This window comes from Pleurotus ostreatus, assembly GCF_014466165.1.
Source record: "Pleurotus ostreatus strain PC9 chromosome Unknown scaffold_9, whole genome shotgun sequence".
NCBI lineage: Eukaryota > Fungi > Basidiomycota > Agaricomycetes > Agaricales > Pleurotaceae > Pleurotus > Pleurotus ostreatus.
In genome coordinates this window covers 1131530-1145437 of record NW_023503164.1, presented here as the reverse complement: position 1 = coordinate 1145437, position 13908 = coordinate 1131530, and the positions used below count along the sequence as shown (strand labels likewise).

Here is a 13908-nt window from a genome sequence, read left to right as displayed (position 1 = left end):
TGGAAAACTTTGTTCCTTGTACCATTCTATCAGAGTGGTACATGTTTCACAAGAGATTCGCTGATGTTGCCCAGATTCCAACAAATACTTATGTATTTATATTATCCAACATTTCTAGCTCTCTTAACTCATGCTGAAGGTGAGTGTAAAGTACAAGTCTCATATTTCCCATCTTACGGTAAAGGATAGGTCATCAAGGACAAGGAGGTTCCAGAGCCCTGCTACATCCACCCTGACAACATAGGGCTATGTCAGATCAAAGCCCGACTGGCAGTCTACCAACGCTGCAAACAAGACATTACACTATTTGTCAACAAGGAATATATGGTAGGAGATATTAAATTTTCACAAGGCATGACTTACAACTTTGCCAAGGTTGGTGCTGTTCAGTACCAGGCATTTGATAAAGCCACACTGGAAGAGATGGACGAGCACAAACAGCGAAGCACACATCTGCACAATGTTAAATGTGGTGTTAGCTTCCGCACATTCACGTGGGGAAGCATGAAAGCCTTGGGCTCATGTCTTCCACAAGGAGGAAATCCAGGCTCAGGATATGGTTCTTACAAGGATATGATTGCAAGAGAGATTGAAGACATCAAGTTGATGTTTGAACATGCGAAGGTCTGTACCGTGATCACAACAGTCAAGTTCTACTTATACAGCCTCAGATTGCAGATACTCTGATCACATCAGGTCAATGTATTTACCTTCCAGTGACAAAGGCAATAGGGCAGCACCTTGTTGCCCAAGGGATGGACCCACTAGGAACCGTAGGTGGAAACCTCTTCATCTGTCACAACTACTGCAGTCCAGTACATCCTGATCGAGACCACACCATTTCAGTCTGCATGCAGCTGAAAAAGAGATGCAAGAAGGGAGAATGGAACTTTGTCTTCCTCCGTTGGATAGTTTATTTGGACAATGATGCAAACACTCTATGGCAAGTCAAATCTTTTAGGATATTGGGCCCTTAAGCTAACTGACAGCAGGCTTTTTAATGCCAACGACTTTCATGCCAGCACCATGCCCGGCGTGGCTACGATGGAGAACACGAAACACAGCATAATCTTTACCAGACAACACATTCAGCAAACTCAAGGTGAACCTGGAGCATTCACACGACATGCACTGGCCGACAACATACACACAGGTGCGCCATTGAACATCATCAATGCCAGAGCAGGAGCAGCTGGAGCGGCAGGAAACGGGGCTGCCTACTATGAAGCCCAAGGCCACACCATGCCCCAAGCTTATCCTGGTGGCTTGGCATGGATCATAGTCAATCCAGGAGACGCATCAACTGGATATCACTGCTCAGCCAGGTCTAGAGATGTGACACACACATATCACTATCAGCAAGTTAGAAGACAATTGCCAGCAGTAGAACAATACTGGGCATGACTTCCAACCCTTTGTACTGTACAAATATTGGTAGAAGACTCCATCTGTACATAGTACTACTCAGAATCAGCTTAAGTGGCAAATATGCAACAAGATGAAGGAAATAAAAGTAGAGAAACTTTGCGCAACACAGACTCCACCTGTAAGGAGTGTGCGTGCTGAGAGCGATAGACAAGCAGCTGCTCCAGCCAATTGGAAGAGAAATAACCTTAGTTTGAACAAATAAATGCAAAGAAGCAAACGTCAAATCACAGCTCGACAAATCACAAAGGAACCAATGAGGCTTGTTGTTCCTAGTGTAAGGGGACACTCCTATTTTCTCCTATTTCCCCTGTCTCGCCCCCTTCCTCCTCGTTCCTTCCCCCTTTCCTTCATTCCCTTTCCTTTCCTTTTGTCCCCTTACCTTTCCGCTTCCCTTCCGTTCACTCCCTTCGCATCCGAGCCCCGTCCGGTGACTCCGAAGTCTTCCCACACTTCGGACTCGCCTCAGACTCGCTCGGACGCTTCGGACTCGCTCGGACTCGTAGATACACTTCGGGGCTCGTCCGGGCTACCTCTATCCTCCTTTCCCACTTCATTACTCCTTGTCCCCACTTCCCCAGGTCGCTGGCACGACTCCTGTACATTCCCCTTCCACTTCATTATCACATGCCCCCTCGTACCTTGTGATATTCGTTCGTACCTGTGGCTGGTGTACTGTACAGTTACCCTTCATTCCTCCCACGCTACTACAGTATATACTTCGCTTCCTAGCATGGAGAATCCCCATCCTGTTCTCTTTGGATTCTCCCTCTGCTAGGTGAGCAGCTCTCTCATGTATTGTAGTTAGTCTTATTCATTTCTTTGGATTCTCCCTCTGCTAGGCCTGCGCTGTCGGCCATCTTGAGGTTGCCCTTACACCTAGCCCCATACTGAACCCTGTCAAAGTGTTTCAGACCACCTGCGACCAATGAGCCTCCATTTCATTCCGGTCTCATAAAAGGATATTGACATTGCCAGTGGTTGCTTGCTACTGATTAGATTGGGTAAAGATTATGATTAATTGTGAGAATATTTCTGTAACTATATAAAAGGTCAGAACTACTGATCAGTAGTGCTTCTGCCCATTTACATATGAGATGATTGATTCACTACAGTAGTTGAGACAATGTACAAGAAATGTTTAAATCACTCAAAAACATGTATAGAGCAATCATCTATTAACAAACTGTCCTCATATGAAAAGTACATAATATTTTTTATGACACTTTCTCCAATACTTTGGAAGGCTATGCATGGTCACTCATATCATTTCAAGTTGATCAATTGTCAGAGTACAAGTTGGGTATTAGGACAAGTTGGGGGCATGATAGTGTAGTGGGCTACCACACAGCTGCCATTGCATCAGCAGCACTGGTTGACATCACCAAGAGCCTGAGTTTGATTCCACCTTGAGTCTTTTCCCTCAGAAATCAGATATCTTTCCTTCACCACTAACTGATCAACATTCATTTGGAGCTCAAACTTTAATATCACATCATCATCCAATCACAACTAACAACTGTGTTAGGGCAACACTAATACACTATAAGCATATGTGGACCCAACAAGAATTGGAGTGAGTGATGATAAGAGAGAAGTAGGAGAACTGAGAAGGAAGTTGAAGACATTGACTTAGGTGCTAGTACTCAGCGGTAATCTCAAGAGAACGAGTTAACGTCTCCAGGTGTTGTATTTGTCATATATATACTCTAGTACATGCTTGGGCCTCATGTCTACATACATGCTGTATCCTATCATACTTCCATGGAAAGCTTAACTCAGCAACATGTGTTTGTGATGTCACCAACAGTGCCCATGCTTTATTGGACTGAGACTATTGGTAATATGGCCTGAGAGCATAAGCAAGTATAGTAAGCAAATATGTGCTCAGTCACGTGATACATAGAGGAAGAAAGGGAAACAGAAATCAAGCCATAACAAACTGCTTTCATGGATTCAGCTTATGAATAGCACATGACTGCAACAAGTTATCCTGCTGGTTGCATTACCAGTACCCTTCCACCTAGGCACACTATGAGAAAGTCTTGCATGGCAGCCTGGAGTTGGGCATTCAGAAAAATAAGTCAGAGGAATGTGGGAAAGCAGCACTGAGGTTCCTGAGCCTATGGTAAGCCTGGGCTGGAACTGGGAAGATATGTTGGATGGTGTGAGAAGGAGGTGATGTGGGAAGTTCAGGGCACTCAACCGGATAGGTGTAAGGGGACACTCCTTTTTCCTTCTATTCCCCCTGTCCCCATCCCTTCCCCATTGTTCCTTGCTCTTTCCTTTCTTTTCATGGACTCTTATTTACATTCCTTTTGTTCCCTTTTCCTTTCCTTTCCCTTCCATACACTCGTATCTGATGACTCCAAAGTGTTCCTGTGGTCCTGTAAGGGCAACCTCAAGATGGCCGCACAGCGCAAGCCTAGCAGAGGGAGAATCCAAAGATAATGAATAAGACTAACTACAATACATGAGAGGGCTGCTCACCTAGCAGAGGGAGAATCCAAAGAGAACAGGATAAGGATTCTCCATGCTAGGAAGCGAAGTATATACTGTAGTAGCGTGAGAGGAATGCTGTAAGGGGACACTCCTATTTTCCCCTTTTCCCCTGTCCTGTCCCCTTCCTCCTCGTCCCTTTCCTCTTTCTTTCATTCCCTTTCCTTTCCTTTCGTCCCCTTTCCTTTCCGCTTCCCTTCCGTTCACCCCCCTCGCATCCGAGCCTCGTCCGGTGACTCCGAAGTCTTCCCGCGCTTCGGACGCCTCGGACTCGCTCGGACTCGCTCGGACTCATAGATACACTCCGGGGCTCGTCCGGGCTACCTCCATCTTCCTTTCCCACTTCGTTATTCCTTGTCCCCACTCCCCCAGGTCGCTGGCACGGCTCCTGTACATTCCCCTTCCACTTCATTATCACATGCCCCCTCGTACCTTGTGATATTCGTTCGTACCTGTGGCTGGTGTACTGTACAGTTACCCTTCATTCCTCCCACGCTACTACAGTATATACTTCGCTTCCTAGCATGGAGAATCCCCATCCTGTTCTCTTTGGATTCTCCCTCTGCTAGGTGAGCAGCTCTCTCATGTATTGTAGTTAGTCTTATTCATCTCTTCGGATTCTCCCTCTGCTAGGCCTGCACTGTGCGGCCATCTTGAGGTTGCCCTTACAGCAGAACAGGATCTCCCAATCCTGGCACCAGAGCCCTACGGAAAACGTCCTGCGCCACTCCGGACTCGTTCCCGACGTCTCTCCGGTTTTGCGGACATTCCGGACGCTCTCCTGCTACTCCCACCCACCTCTGAGGACCCAAGGAACTCCATCCCTCGCCCCCCTGACGACTCCGAAATGCCGGGCGCCTCCAGCCAGATCCCGCCATCCGAGCCAGTCGCTCCAGGACCGGACTCCGAGACTTTGCAGACCTTGTGGGCTCAGACGTACGAACACCAAACCCAAATCAGCTCCATCCAGGATACACTCGCCCGAATTGAAGGACTCCTCCTAACACCCCGTCCGACTACTCCGAAAACGACTCTGGACTCCGAGCTGAGGGGCACTGAAGCCTCCCAGCACGCCCCGAGTCGATCCGAAATCACCCCGCGTTCCCGTTTGAAGCCCGCCTCTCCCCCGATCTTCGACGGAAACCGCAAGGATGGTCGCGCGTTCTACAATGCGTGCTCCATCTACTTCCAGCTCTGTCCGGACCACTTTCCGACTGAGCAGGCCAAAATCCTCTGGTGTCTCTCCTTCTTCCAGAAGGATCGCGCCAAGGAGTACGCGGACATGGTGCTCCGGAGTCCGAAGGATCCGTACTTTGAATCCTGGGCCGCCTTCGCAACCGAATTCCGGACTCGCTTCCTTCCGGATCGGGAACGCAAAGCCGCCATGCTCAAGCTGGAGTCCACCCGATACCACCAAGGGCGTCGGACTTTCCAGGAGTACCTCGACGAGTTCCGGGACCTTGTAGACCAGTCCGGATACTCCGAGGGCTCCAACATCACGATGAAGTTCCGCCGCGGACTGGACTCCATCATCCAGAGCCGCGTTGCCGAGTCCGCAGACTGTCCGGACGAGGATGACTTCGAGGGATGGTACAAGGCAGCGCAGCGGGTCGCTGACAACCGTGCTGCCAACCAGTCCTTCCACTTTGGCGTGCACTCCGGAAACTCCGGACACTCCGGATCCCTCGTCCGACCAGCAGCCAGCTCCGGAGTCGCTCGGACTCCTGCGGGTGTACTCCCCGCGCCTCGGACTCAGCTCCCGCCTTTGCAACCCCGTTTCCAACCTCCGCCTCCTCCAAAGGCTCTCTCACCCGGTGTCCCAATGGATGTCGACCACACCCGCTCCCGACCTGCCACCTCACAGCTCTGCTACCGATGTGGCAAGCCCGGTCACATGTCTCGCGAGTGCCCACTCCGGTACGACGTCCGGTTCATGACCACCGAGGAGCGGATGTCCGCCATTGAAGATCTCTTGACCGCGGCCGACGTTGTAGAAAGTACGGGGACTTCGGAAGGAATAGACGATGAGGGAATGGCCCCGGTTGAGGAATCGGACACGGCGGATTTTGTCCGGACCAACGAGTGATCAGTGCGACCTCGTTGGTAAATAACCGATTTGCTTGTCTTAGCGTAGACGAAATAGACGATTCCAATCACTCCGATGATTCGTCCGACGTTAAGCAAGCAACTCCGGTTACAATCCGCACACTCCGAAGGTTTCGCCCGCAGTGGGAACGGCGGCTACCCAGTAGCTACAAGATCTCCGCGCTGCCCGGCAAGCTTTCGCTAGATATACCTGTTGAAGTGCAGAGCACGGATACACAACACCGATGCACGCTGCAGGCCCTGGTGGACTGCGGAGCCACCGGAGTCTTTATGCATCCGCGCTTTGCGGATGCTCATGGTTTCACCCGGCGCAAGCTGTCCGCTCCGATCCCAGTCTTCAATGTCGACGGATCACCAAACGAAAACGGATCCATCTCCGAAGTCGTGGACCTTGTACTCCAGTTCAAGGACCACACGGAACGGATGCTTTTCGCGGTCACTAACATCGGACGGCAGGACATCATCCTCGGATACACCTGGCTTCGGAAGCACAACCCCGAGATCGACTGGCAGACGAAGGAGGTGACCATGAGCCGCTGTCCGTCCGGATGCGATACCTGCCGGAAGGAGTTCCGCCATGACAAGCTGACCCGACGCAAGGAGTCCGTACGACTCCGGGAGTGTCGTACGGGTCCGATGCCAATGGTCGAGGAACTGCACTCGGACGACCTCCCGCAGCTTCAGGACTGCGAGGATGACGACGAGGACGATGAGGCCACAACTCCGGACGACTCCGAACTTGAGAAGGGCGACCGTATCTTCGCAACCATTCCTCCTCCAACTCCGGAGTACCTTCGGAGTCTTCGGGAAGAACACGTCCGAGCTTCGGAGACGGTCTCGCAGCGCCTCGCATTGGCTTTCCAGCGCAACAAACCCCACGATCCTCGGAACAGCGCAGTCCCGGGCTTCCTCCGAGAATTCGAGGACGTCTTCGCCAAGGAGTCCTTTGATGAACTGCCCATGCCGCGTCCGTGGGATCACGCCATTGAGCTAGTGGACGGAGCGGAACCGACCTCTACCAAGTGCTACCCGCTGTCCCCCGCGGAGCAGAAACAGCTGGACGAGTTTCTGGAAGAAAATCTCCGGACTGGTCGGATCCGCCCCAGCAAGTCGCCCATGGCCGCCCCGGTGTTCTTTGTTAAGAAGAAGGACGGATCGCTCCGCTTGGTCCAGGACTACCGGAAGCTCAACAGCATGACGGTCAAGAATCGGTACCCACTTCCGCTCATCTCGGACTTGGTGGATAAACTCCGGAACGCTCGCTACTTCTCCAAGCTTGACGTCCGGTGGGGTTTCAACAACGTCCGGATCAAGGAGGGCGACGAGTGGAAGGCCGCGTTCCGGACTACGCGTGGACTCTTCGAGCCGTTGGTAATGTTCTTCGGACTGACGAATAGCCCATCTACCTTCCAAACCATGATGAACGACCTCTTCCGGGAGCTCATTACGGAAGGTGTGGTCATTATCTATCTGGATGACATTCTGATCTACACCAAGACGCGCGAAGAGCATCGCCGGGTCCTCAGGCGTGTCCTGGAGATCCTCCAGCGGAACAAGCTCTTCCTCCGAGCAGACAAGTGCGAATTCGAGCAGACCAAGGTGGAGTATCTTGGAGTTGTCATCTCTGAGGGTAAGATCGAGATGGATCCCGTGAAGGTTTCCGGAGTCGCGGACTGGCCGACCCCCCGGACTCGGACTGAACTCCAATCCTTCCTCGGGTTCGTCAATTTCTACCGCCGCTTCATCAAGGACTACTCGCATATCGCCCGGCCTCTCTTTGACCTCACTTGCGCAAAGGAATGGCAGTGGAACGACTCCGCTCAATCCGCATTTCTTCGGATCAAGGAGCTGATCACTTCGGAGCCCGTTCTGGTCTTTCCGAAGGAGGATCGGCCATACCGGGTTGAAGCGGACTCGTCGGATTACGCTACGGGTGCGGTCTTGTCGCAGCTGGATCCGGATGATGGTAAATGGCATCCTGTCGCATTCTACTCTAAAAGTCTACAGGCTGCGGAGCGGAACTATGAAATACACGACAAGGAGATGCTTTCAATCATCCGGGCGCTCGAAGAATGGCGGCACTACCTTGAAGGCGCGGAGACTCCGTTCGAGATCTGGACGGACCACAAGAACCTGGAGTACTTCATCAAGGCCCAGAAACTCAATCGTCGTCAGGCCCGCTGGTCGCTATACCTCTCCCGCTTTGACTTCACTCTCCAGCATCGTCCGGGTCGGACAATGGGTAAGCCGGATGCTCTCTCGCGCCGCTCGGATCACTCGGATGGTAAGGATGACAACAAGGATGTGGTTTTACTTAAGCCGTCCTACTTTGCCGTCCGTGCCACGGGTGTCACTCTTGAAGGGGAGGAGAAGGATATCCTCACGGCTATCCGGACTGGAATGCGGAATGCGAAGTTTGAAGATGCAGTGGCAAAGGCGGCAGAGGAGTTGAAGAAGGCCCAGGGCAGTCGCAAGACAGTCCGAAGCGCGGAATGGTCTCAATCGGACGGACTCCTGATGTTCCGGGGTAAGATCTACGTTCCGGACTCACCGGACTTGCGTCGGACCATTGTAGCTCAGCACCACGACACCAAGGTCGCAGGACACGCCGGCAGGTGGAAGACCCTCGAGCTCGTTTCGCGCAGCTACTGGTGGCCCAACATGTCCCGGTACGTCGGATCCTACACCCGCCATTGCGACCTCTGTCTCCGGACGAAGGCCCAAAGGCATCCGCCCATGGGTGAACTCCATCCGCTTCCCATTCCGGATGAACGCTGGGATCGCCTGAGTGTTGACTTCATCGTCGAGCTTCCGGAGTCTGATGGGTTTGATGCTGTCATGAATGTGGTCGACTCCGTAAGCAAACGCGCCCACTTCATTCCGACTCACACCACAGTGTCTGCCCTCGGATCCGCAAACTTGTACCTGCAGAACGTCTGGAAGCTGCACGGACTCCCTCGGTCCGTTGTGTCCGACCGGGGTCCACAATTCGTCGCAGAGTTCACCCGAGAAGTCTACCGGATGCTCGGAATCAAGCTGGCTGCCTCCACTGCGTACCACCCTCAGTCCGACGGACAGACGGAACGGACCAACCAGGAACTCGAGTCCTATCTCCGGATCTTCGTCGGAGAGCGTCAGGACGACTGGGCTCGCCTCCTGCCTATGGCGGAGTTCGCGTACAACAACCGGGTCCATGCGTCCACTCAGCAGTCACCCTTCCTCCTGGATACCGGCCGTCATCCTCGTCTCGGGTTCGAACCTCATCAGCCACCGTCTCGGATGGAGTCCGCAAACGAGTTCGTAGACCGGATGAAGTCCGCAGTCGACGAGGCTCATTCCGCATTGGTCAAGGCTCAGGACGACATGAAGCGCTACTACGATCAGCGTCGGACTCCTGCTCCGGAGTACCAACCGGGTGACAAGGTCTGGCTGGACTCGTCGGACATCAACCTTGCCCGATCCTCCCGGAAACTCGGACACGCACGACTCGGTCCTTACAAGGTCGTCCGGAAGGTTGGCAAGGCAGCGTACCGACTCCAGCTCCCTCCGGGCTTATCCCGTCTCCATCCCGTCTTCCCGGTGGTCAAACTCTCTCCCTTCGTTCCGGACCCCATCCCGGGTAGACGCCCTGTCGCTCCGCCACCTCCGCAGCTCGTTGACGGAGAAGAGGAGCATGAGGTAGAAGAGGTCCGAAATAGCAGACGGTTCGGTCGGGTCCTGAAGTATCTGGTGCGTTGGCGAGGCTATGGCATTGAGCACGACTCCTGGGAGCCCGCGAGCAACCTCCAGCATGCTGCCCGGAAGGTCAAGGACTTCCATGATCGTCATCCAGATGCAGTACGCGTACTCCGGACGAGTCCGATGAATCCGACGACTGCTCTACCTCTCCGGATGACTCCTGCAGCACTGGACCAGTCCTGGGAGCGTTGGCGTAGTCGGAAGGCTCCGGGCTCTGCGCAATCGTACTTCGACATCTTCTCGCAGCAATCCGGAGTTTCGGGGTTGGTGAATTCATGGCGCGGCAGGCAGGAATCTTTGCGTCGGGTCGCCGCAACCTTGAAGGGGGGGTGATGTAAGGGGACACTCCTATTTTCCCCTTTTCCCCTGTCCTGTCCCCTTCCTCCTCGTCCCTTTCCTCTTTCTTTCATTCCCTTTCCTTTCCTTTCGTCCCCTTTCCTTTCCGCTTCCCTTCCGTTCACCCCCCTCGCATCCGAGCCTCGTCCGGTGACTCCGAAGTCTTCCCACGCTTCGGACGCCTCGGACTCGCTCGGACTCGCTCGGACTCATAGATACACTCCGGGGCTCGTCCGGGCTACCTCCATCTTCCTTTCCCACTTCGTTATTCCTTGTCCCCACTCCCCCAGGTCGCTGGCACGGCTCCTGTACATTCCCCTTCCACTTCATTATCACATGCCCCCTCGTACCTTGTGATATTCGTTCGTACCTGTGGCTGGTGTACTGTACAGTTACCCTTCATTCCTCCCACGCTACTACAGTATATACTTCGCTTCCTAGCATGGAGAATCCCCATCCTGTTCTCTTTGGATTCTCCCTCTGCTAGGTGAGCAGCTCTCTCATGTATTGTAGTTAGTCTTATTCATCTCTTCGGATTCTCCCTCTGCTAGGCCTGCACTGTGCGGCCATCTTGAGGTTGCCCTTACAAATGCAGGATAACTGTACAGTACACCAGCCACAAGTCCAAGCGAATATCACAAGGTACAAGGAAACATGTGATAATGAAGTGGAGGGTAAATGCACAGGAGTCGTGCCAGCGACTTGGGGAAGTAAGGGCAAAGAGTAATGAAGTGGGGGAAAAGGATAGAGGTAACCCAGACGAGCCCCGAAGAGTATAGACGAGTCCGAGCGAGTCCGAAGTGTCCGAAGTGCGGGAAGACTCCGGAGTCACCGGACACGGCTCGGATGCGAAAGGAGTGGGTGGAAAGGAAGTGAAAGGAAAGGGAGCGAAAAGGAACGAAGGGGAAAGAAGGGAATGTAGGTAAGAGTCTATAGGATGAAGGAAAGGAGAGAAAATAGGAGTGTCCCCTTACAGGTCCGGACTCACTCAGACTTGTATATACACTTTGGGGCTCATCCAGACAATGACTTATCCTGATGTAAAAGTACTTAATTCAGATGTCAACTGACTAGATTGGACCCAAATTCTCAGATACCCGAGTGGAACCCACAACATCAATTTCCAGTCCATTTACAGTAAAATTGTCAGTCTAAGTCTGGCAAAGTTCAGCATAGTCAGTATTTTTGACCTATGCTGACTTATGTACAATACTAAGGGTGACTGTGGGAAGGAATTTTCCACTTTTGAAGCAAGAAGCAAGGCCCTACTATGCTTTTGATACATCACTTCCTCACTGGTAGTATCAGTTGTGGATGTATCATGATGGAACCACATTGTAGTAGAACACTCAGGACAAGGATGAGAGGATCAAGGTATAGGATTTGTGGTTGTGGTACGGAAGTAAATATCATACAAGGCATCACTACTGTTATATAGTAGCACCTAGATCACATGAGTTAGGGAAAATAGGAGAAAGGGGATGTAACTTGTTTACACATGGCACCCACTGTAAGTACCATTATTGATGTATAACAAGGACTTATACAGGTGGTTTCCATCAATACATTGTATAACTCTGCTCTGATGTGACTATTGGTACATGGTAACTCCGCTACCTGGCTGCATGTGGAGGTTTGTCAGTGGTCCCATAGCATTGATAATGTTTGCCTTACCTATTGTTGAAGTGGCTTGTGGCGTTCAACATCAACCAGAATGTCCTGATTGGTTGTAATGGATGTACTCAAATTGTGGGTTTGTACATCAGAATGGGCACAAATTGTTGGTGCTGCGCTGCGTCGAAATTGGCGGTAGCAAATATAGATGAAAATGGAGGCCAATATAAACACCAACGTTCCAAGGACACCACCAATCATTGCGATCGTTGGCAGAGGTGTCTGTGAATGGGATATCCGGTCGGTGGTGATTGCAGTTGCCGAGAGGGTCGTTTGCGAGCCAGTGACAGTAGCTGAGATAGGCAAGCTGAGTGGTATCTCGATTTCTAAGTAGTCTAGAAACACTAGACTACAGTCGATGCAGGTGCTGACTAGGGTATGCACTGCAAATTGAAGGGGAGGGCTGGCGTAGAATAATTGGTGATAGAGGGTCTTAGTATGATTAGGTCCAGAGAAGGGAGCAGGGCTACCATCATCCACCTCGTAAGTGATGTTGGTGATCATATGAGGGTTTTGTGGGTCGATTCCAGTTGATGTGCCAAACACCTTCACAGATGTTCCTTCATCAATGGGTTAGTAATGGGTGCTCGACTATTGACATCATTCATACCAAGAAATGTGAAGGTGAAGAATGCACCTCGTGTTGCCGTCCATGTGGTTGTAGTGTTGAATTCTTGGCCTGAACCCTCCTTTGTCCAACCATCGGAATACTTTATTTGGCCGTCTGCATCGTCCACAGTGTAGGTTCTTGAAGTCATTGCTAAAGTCTAGATACTTTGTCAGCGAAAGTAAGTCGTGGTGGGCAGCATAGACCGATAGCTTTCGCCGCACGATTATAACGAGAATCAGGCATACATGGAGGGAATGCCACCTTATCAATGATTTCGCAGCGACGGTTTGTAGCGGAGTAAGCAAGCGATTACGAAGCTCGAGTCTCAGATCTTCAACGATGCATTCTCCGCCCGCATCTCGTCTTGCCCTAGGGCGCATTTGCCACGTACTTCGGTCGGAGTAACTCACTTTCCGTAGTAAGCTCGATTCGCAAATGAGACCAATAGTTGCGACAAATCTAGTATATAGCTCGAGCCAGGCTCTGAGCCACCATGTCAGTCAGGATAAGGATACACAGGATGAGTAGACGTCGACTCCTCAGGAGCCCTTGACGCTTCATAACTACCCACTCGGAGGGGTTGGTAGCTGGCGGACAGCATGGTGGCGACGTTTGCCAAGCTGCTGATCGAAGGATCACCGATTACCGAGTCGACTAGTACAATCGCAGACTCACCTGGGGCTCGGGTGCTCTGGAGTGTTCCGAAGCGTAGGCGTTGTTGTCAACAGGGGCCTCGTGGGTACTTGCCAATCGGGTCGACGGTGTAGCCGAGAGTACACCTGGTCTTGGAGTAGCTGCTGGGGACGATGACTGAAGTACTTGAAATGGGTGTCCTCGCATGTCGTGTGTCTCTGGGCCTACGTCTTCTAGCGTTTCGTGTTGGTATCCTCGATACCACAGAAAGAATGCCAGCATCAATAACAGCAACGCAAATCCTCCCGCAATCCCGCCTACAATAGCACCAATCGGCGACGTGGTCGTACGAGCAGCTGATACTGCAGGAGCTGAGGCGGCAATGACTATGGATGTGATGGTGTAGGTGGCAACACCGGAGAGTGGACTCGTAGACGGCCCGATGGTCATCTCGACCACGAAGTAGTCCAATCAAACCATACTCCCTTCATCTGCGCAGGTGCCGACAAGGGTATGTTCTATGTTTGGAAGAGGTGGGCTCTGATAGAATAATTACTGATATTGTGAGGCTCCGCTAGGGATCCCAGCGAACTGCACAGGGGAGTTGCCGTCTAACGAATACGTTGTATTGGGGAATGTACCGGGGTTGTCTTCCTGATGCTCGGTCAGTGTCCCGTAGATTTTGATGGAGGTTCCTGGGGCGGAAGTAGGTTGGAGGCACCTAACAGTAGCGGGAATTCATACCAGTAAATCTCAACGTGAATGTCGCGCCTTGTATTCTTGTAGCACTCGTGGTATGATTGTATTCATTACTGCCGCCCGCCAACTCCCATCCAATAAAGTTTGACCGTCCGGATCGTCTATGATCGTATCGTCAGTTTTCGAGT

At 52.0% G+C, this 13908-nt stretch overlaps 2 protein-coding genes across 2 annotated transcripts; one reads left to right on the top strand and one right to left on the bottom strand.

The window, feature by feature from the left end:
* Window positions 1-130: 130 nt before the first annotated feature.
* PC9H_011555 (uncharacterized protein) lies at window positions 131-687 on the top strand (the record flags this gene model as incomplete). The annotated part of the gene is made up of 2 exons (XM_036781038.1): window positions 131-139; window positions 190-687. The coding sequence occupies 2 exons, from the start codon at window positions 131-133 to the stop codon at window positions 685-687; spliced, it is 507 nt and encodes a 168-aa protein (XP_036626893.1).
* Window positions 688-11778: 11091 nt separating this feature from the next.
* Window positions 11779-13471, bottom strand: PC9H_011554 (uncharacterized protein; the record flags this gene model as incomplete). Its single annotated transcript, XM_036781037.1, has 3 exons — window positions 11779-12338; window positions 12389-12545; window positions 13064-13471. 3 exons carry the CDS (start codon window positions 13469-13471, stop codon window positions 11779-11781), a joined length of 1125 nt encoding a protein of 374 aa, XP_036626892.1.
* Window positions 13472-13908: the final 437 nt, after the last annotated feature.